The sequence below is a fragment of the Ischnura elegans genome, chromosome 3, assembly GCF_921293095.1.
Source record: "Ischnura elegans chromosome 3, ioIscEleg1.1, whole genome shotgun sequence".
Lineage (NCBI taxonomy): Eukaryota > Metazoa > Arthropoda > Insecta > Odonata > Coenagrionidae > Ischnura > Ischnura elegans.
In genome coordinates, this window is record NC_060248.1 from 17631600 (window position 1) to 17638588 (window position 6989).

At 42.3% G+C, this 6989-nt stretch overlaps 1 protein-coding gene across 1 annotated transcript in view; it reads left to right on the plus strand.

Moving 5' to 3' along the window:
• LOC124155498 (T-box protein H15-like) overlaps window positions 1–6687 on the plus strand; it is a 161409-nt gene extending 154722 nt beyond the window's left edge. The window contains exons 5-6 of the mRNA XM_046529359.1: window positions 1333–1409; window positions 3041–6687. Of these exons, the coding sequence (XP_046385315.1) occupies window positions 1333–1409; window positions 3041–3713 (750 nt within the window). The 3' untranslated portion in view covers window positions 3714–6687. The remainder of the gene's footprint in view (window positions 1–1332; window positions 1410–3040) is intronic.
• Window positions 6688–6989: the final 302 nt, after the last annotated feature.

A 6989-nucleotide genomic window follows, 5' to 3' on the forward strand; every position in this document is an offset into this window, starting at 1 on the left:
TTATTTTGATATTTGGTCGACTGCAGGAACGTATGCTCTCAAAGGTTAGAATTTTTTTGATCCTTTCAAAACCCCACGCATTTAAAAAGAGTTTCCTGAGTGTGAAGCACATGTTAAACAATATTTTTCCCTGGAATGGGGAAAGAATTATTAATTAGTTTCCAATCATTACCTTATTCAAATAGTGATTCATTCAAAATTCAATATCTTCAATCGTGATACTTAGAATCATGCTGCCTGCATTTGCTCATGAACATGAATACTCGAAGAAATATATTCATCATATGATATTATGCACGCTGCGAGTTTGAAAACAGGATTTTGCTGGACTAGCTTACCTTCACCCTTGTCTCGTCTCGCATGTCCGAATGAAATTTGCAAGGCCTCCTGAATGCACCGACCCATGTCCATCCAACGCGTGAGTCACTCCGGCAGAGGTTTTCCTCGGGCGAGTTTTCTCGGGTGAACTGCCTACAATGAGACCCGGCGGCGGCCGAGTCAAAAAGGTGCCGTCTGTTGAAAAATGACGAGTGCAGTCTGCGAAAAATAGTATATTTCTTTTCTTTCCTTGTCCGAGGTCAAAAAGAGAACTCTTTTCAATTTACACATGCTCGAATCTATACCACGGATCTGCTGACTTGGTTTCTTCAAGGATAAAAATGAATATGTCTGTCACTGCATGAAGGCGGTAACCAAGGGGACTAATACGAGAGGCTATGAGTATTGCTACTGCATACTTGGTTGATGTCCCTAGGCACCACCAAAAGAGTGTTTTGGTTCCTAAGGACATCATGATAATATTTTTTGGAAGTTCTATTATTACATTTACTAGACTTACTATAAATGTAGGAGGACTCGTCTAAATACGAAGTCACAATAATGATGTATCCATATAAAAAGTTTTAATGTCTTAGTATAAACACCTAAACTTGTACAACAAAGAAAAAATAGTAAACCATAATTGAAACTAAAAAGACCAAAATAACAATGTATGGTCATTCAAGAAAATAACGAAATAAATAAACAAAAAATAGGAGAAAAATAATAAGGTAAATAATTAGAACTTATCGGAAAAGTCTGCTCCTTATTAAATAATTTTACAGCATCAGAGAAAGGTTGTAGGATACCACAAAGATGGAATCCATTAAATTACGAAACATTAGCAAAGAATTATTTTTAATGACCCAAACTGACGACTTACCCTCGATATTTTTAATGGGTATATTTATTCATAGGTCGGAAAGTAAGATACTCTATGGTATTATTCTTCCCACCTTTGCTTCACAAGCCTGCTTGTATCCATGACAATGTATTCCCCTTTTCTCCTTGCAGATCACAAAACTGAAGATAGACAGCAACCCGTTCGCCAAAGGATTCCGAGATTCTTCGAGGCTCACAGACTTCGACAGGTGAGTATCGAGGTCGCCTCTTGTCGACCAAAACATCCTCATTGCGTCGGGAAGTTGAAAATGATGGGGTGATGATGACTTTTGCTTGAAAACGTAGAATGAATCACCATCCGATTCGCGACGCGTAGTATTTCGTTCGAGTGGAACGAAGTGAAGATGATCGGTGTGTGAGCTTCGAAGACGGGGAACGCACTCGATAATCACACGGTCGAGAATCACATATTTTACGAAAGTATGCCCGCAAAAGGAAGTATCAAGGAATCCATCTCAGTAATTACAGCTCTGTAGGTCTCGTCCGAGTTGACTTAATGCTTTCAACCGACGACCTGTCTTGGAAGTCGTAACCTGCTATTTTGTGCGCTAAAATTATTGCCTCAATGCTGGTGTTTTCAAGCATTTTCTTAGGACTAAATTTGGTCGAATGGACATCAATCGCACTGTCAAAAACAGAGGATTCATCGACGGGCATTGAAAATTTATAAATGATATCATTATATCGCTTGGAAGGCTTTATTAAGGAGACCGGTAACTCAAGTGGGCAAGTAATCATATTAAAACATTCTTACGTTAGCAGTTTACGTTCAAAAGCATACTTGAATCATTCCGGTGATAGCAGAAAGATAAATGCCTTTAATTTATTGATTGCCAAATTAAAAGGGCTATAAAAACATTGAAGATCAATGAAATATTGACACCCAAACATTAACTTGTTTAATTTCTCGCGCAATAGTTACGCATGAAGCCATAATACCTAAAAAAAATCCTAATGCAAAAAAATAATTAATGGCTTCTTCATGTCGAAATCTAGTTCTTATAGTTAAATTGGGTGACTCCAGGAATAGTAAAATCTTTTTGACCACTATACAATTAATTAGCTGATATTCTTATCTAGGCGAATGTCTATAGTTCAAGTTTCGCCTGAAAAAATTACAGTCAGTGTATTCAAATAAAAAATATCTTTGCATTGCACATCATTTCACATACGTTTTATGAATTGATTCATAAACTTATATGACTTTTGGCCATTTATTGTCATCGTTATTGGGTTGTATAATGTAAATTTTAAACCATCTAATTTTACTGTCCTGTAATTTGATTAATAGAATTATAATTTTACTAGGTAAATTTGAACTGAGTGGGTTTTATTCAGCGAATATAATGCTATATCTCATTTAACTGATATCATTGAGTTTTATTTCTTTCTCTTGACGTCTATCTTTAACGTTGATAAGTGTCTTGGAGTTTGGGCCTTGAAGAATTTAAATGCAAATTTTTGCCAACGTTAACGTATATTTATACACCTTCATTAAAACAAATCCAATTTATTGCAACAAAGAACTCATGAAAGTGTGTAATTGTACCGAAACGTTCGCAAAAATTTGCATTAACATTCTTCAAGACCTACACTCCAAGGGACTAATGAACACGAATATTATTAGCATCCACTACATCATGCCACATATCATTCAAGAAATTATAATTATTCAATTAATGTTAATAATTGAAGTGGGGCCATTGGGTTATTTCGCCATCAGACCAATAGACTCCATTGTTAACAACGTACTTGTAATAAAGGTAATGATTGAGTAACTCATGCCCATTATTTATTTCTCTTTCTCCAACCAATTCAGAGACCCAATGGACGCCATGTTCATGGAGCAGCACTTCCTCCGCTCCCCCTTGAGGCTTTACGCCGCCGAGTTGGAAGCCGCAGCGGCCGCCGCAGCCGTGGGTGCGGACCAGATGGGCGCCCACCACCCGCACCACCCTCATCACCACCCACACCACTCGCTCTGGGGGCGGCCTCCACCCCTGCCCCCGCCCCACGTCGCCCCCGCCGCCTCCGACCTGCAGGCCTTCCTCATCGGCACCCTGTACTCGCGGGGAGGCGGCGGCGGCGGCCCTCCCCAGTGCCCCCCGCTCCCCCTGCCCGTCCCGCCGCACCTCTGGGGGCAGTGGGCCGTCGGGGGCCTCCTCGGCCCTCCCGCGCACCAGTCCTCCCCGCCTCCACCCCCACCGCCCCCGATCATGTCCGCCGAGGGCGAAGCGCCGCAGTCCCCGGCGGCGGCCGCCGCCTCGCACTCGGCCGCCTCCCCCGGGTCCTCCCCCGCCCCGCCGCCCTCGTCCCCCGGCGGCGCCGAGCCCCGTCTGCCCCGGGCGCTCTTCCTGCCCCACGCACCCTCGCCCCGATACAGCCCGTACGCTCCGCACCCGCCCCCGAGGACGACGCCGCCGCCTCCGCCGGCCGCCGGGCCCCCCGTCCACCTCTCGCACCCGGAACCACTTGTCGCCGAGAGGAACTGACACTACGCGGGTCGGAGGACCTAAGGGGAGAGTGACATTGCACACGAGGAGGCTGTTCGGGAGTGTAACAGTGTTTATTCGTCAGTATTCGAGTTTACCGAGTGAACACCTGGATACTCCGATAAATACATCGGCAGGTGCTCGAGTGGAAACAATGAATATTTCAACAAAACCATGGCAACCCATGAGTCGTTATATACATTTTAGGGGTCGTATTCTAGTACGTAAAAGGCAACCCCCGTTTCCTCCTCAGCAATACAATCTGAGTTATATGCTGTTGATATTCTCGGTAGAATGTTAAGAAAACTATTCATCACTGACCAGCAAATAGCCAACCATATAATGAGATCCCCCGGTATTCGATTTCAGTGGAGTTCACTGCAGTATCCGTGTGGTTGCAATGGTATTTGTGTGAATAGTCCTTGTTTTCATGAGTGTACTCTCATTTATTTATTCGGGTACTCAAAGGACATGAATGAATAAATACTCTTGGCATGCCACTAAGTATTGGTCCTCCTCTCTAAATAAGTGCATGTGTATGGAGTGAAGGCCTAGCCGTGGGCTCGAAGAATATATATAAAACTTGTAAAATCAAGCGCAGAAGCCAAAGATGTGAGGAAGGGAGTTATTTATTTAGCCAGAGGATGCTTGAATTGGGAAGGAAGGGTGGCGGGGTCCTGGTGTGTTTGTGGGGGAAGACGCTTTTGTGACGTGTGAGACGTGGCAAGGCTGTTGAGGATCGAAATTGAGACGATCTACACTGTAATTGCTGCATAGTGACTCGTTGAAAAAGTGTAAAAAAAAGCCGTGAATTCGTGTGAAAGAGCTTGTGAGCGTGGACTTGCGAACGGTTTTCCCGCAGAGAGCACATCTTGTCAGCAAAATTGAAGTTGACAAGTTTAACGTAACATTCATCATTTTAAGAAGTATTGGAACAAAAATGAACCCTCAAGAAATTGTTCTCGCATGTTTGAAATTTCGACAAGGTCCACCCAAGGTGCACTTCGGCGAACTAGAATACATGTGTGCATGTGAGTGTGTTTGAGATGACGGTGTGATTGCATTGAACGTTTAGTGGTGGACGAGTTGATCCCAATTAGTGTTGATAGACTGGTCGGTGTTTGTGTGAATCTTCTTAGGAGGAGAAACCTCGGATGTTCATTTGTTTATTAGCCTATCAGCGATTGTACCGCTGTGGACGGTCACACAAAAAAAAACTTGGCCTTTGAGGAAAGTAGGAAAAAAGCTTCGAGATTCTGAACCGTTCACGGGCAGAAGAGGGACATGTATTACAGAGTATTCTTCCGATTTGACCCAAACCACCGTTTACTCTTCCCGAGCCCAAGCTTTCCCGTCGTGATGTGCAATTCGTTTGTAAGTTAAGTGACTCGAATTATTTTAATCCAGACCATTCCATTTATCTTCGGGGAAAGCCTCGCCTCTTCGTGCCAGGGCGCTCCCAGACAGGCGGGACAGGGCTGGGTACATGTTTAGACAGCCTCCAGTGATATCTTACAAATTATCTCCAGTTTTGGCGGTCGAAACAAATAAGCTGCTGGCGTCATTAGTGCGAAAATGTTGTGAACTACTCAGAACTCCACTGTGTCCTAAAAATATCAATATGAAAACAATTATAAGAAAACGTCTTAGGGAATATAGCAGAATTGGTTACAGTGACGTGTTCTCAGCCTCGATCAGGGTTCCGCGTTTTAGGAGGGTGAAACTCCTCCATGTTGGGCCAAATTCCTATTCAAATTTTCTCAGAGGGGCCAAAAATCTTCCCTAATGGGATGATTGTGCTGTTCCAATCCTAAAGCGATCATCCACGGGCATGAGTGTAGCAAGAACCGATGTGCATTACGACGGTGGTTATCAAACCCTTGCATTATCGCTACTGTGGGTATCGCTAGCGCGCACTTTTCGTCGTCTTCGTAACGCTTTGTAATTCTTGAATGAATTTCAATTGGCTCCTAAAGCCTTCCTGAATTTGTGGTTGCCTTCGTAAGATTTAATGTCCGTTCTTTTATACTCGTGGAGCTATTTTCTAATTCCGTTTCGCGTTATATTCGTTCTTGTTATTTAGCCCGTTCAACAGCGCATGACCTCTGTCCAAGATTAAATTTTCTCTGAAACTCAAAAAAATATCTGTAAAAAGTACATTCTGAAAATCAGTTTTAAATTAAAGATCGACATACGTGACGCAGCGCTATTACTTTAGCCCTGGTTCCGATCGTCTGGAATTTTTTTTTGCCTTCGTTACTGGATCTTGAAGTGTTGTTCTTAACAGGTACAAGGCTGAGGAAAGACGAATACTCCACCTGAATTCAATACATACTTTCCATATCTTCGAGCCCTCGGAGTTAATGCTTTAAAATATCGTTTATTTATTACCTATGCAGTAAAACGCGGAAGTATTTGTAGATTTTAACGAGGTTTCCCTTTTACGCAAATCTCATCTTCAATATAAGCAGGACCGGTGAAAATCCACTGTTTGTGTGCTTTTGGGGAAGAAGATTAAGGCATTCATGTTCTACGTCTTTTATGTATTCGTTCCATTGTATGTAAAAAAAGAGGAAATTCCTCAAGTAATTCCTTTTAATGACGAATTGTGTCCACGCCTGGTTCTTGCTTATGGTGCGGTACAAGGAATGTGATTATATTAATCATTGTGTATTATACATTTGCCTCCACTATCTCATTACCGCCATGGTTGATTTTGTATTCTCGGAAGAAGTGTTTTCCAAGAAGACGGGGACATAATCCGTGTGTACGACGGAAAGAACACTCTCTGTCCTCGGCCACCCTTCAAAATTGAAGTGACTCTGGTTTTCCCTGGTTTCGTTTTCAGATTGTTACTACGAGTTCCGTTACCATGTGAAAACTGAAACAAATGAATATGAATAATGTGCAACTGGAAGCGTAATTCGATGATTTTTATTGTGAATGATAAATATTAAACGAATTTGACAATTAATATGGTTGAATATTCTTTGTTTTGACCAATTTCCTTTTCCCTCATCCTTGTAAGGCTGAACGCAATGACTCTGCTTTGCGCTTCTCCTTCTATTGAGCATCATCATATCCGTAGAATGTGAAATGCTATCTACAAGAAAATGCCTAGAATGGATAAATAGCTCCTTGGAATTTCAGCGAGGTAAATACTGGAATAGGAATAGTATTTACCAAAGTTTTTACTACATCCATTTAAAATTATGAGTGTTTTTTTAAGCAGGTTTGTCAGAATAGACACCGTCTTGGTAATTGGCCGCATCATGC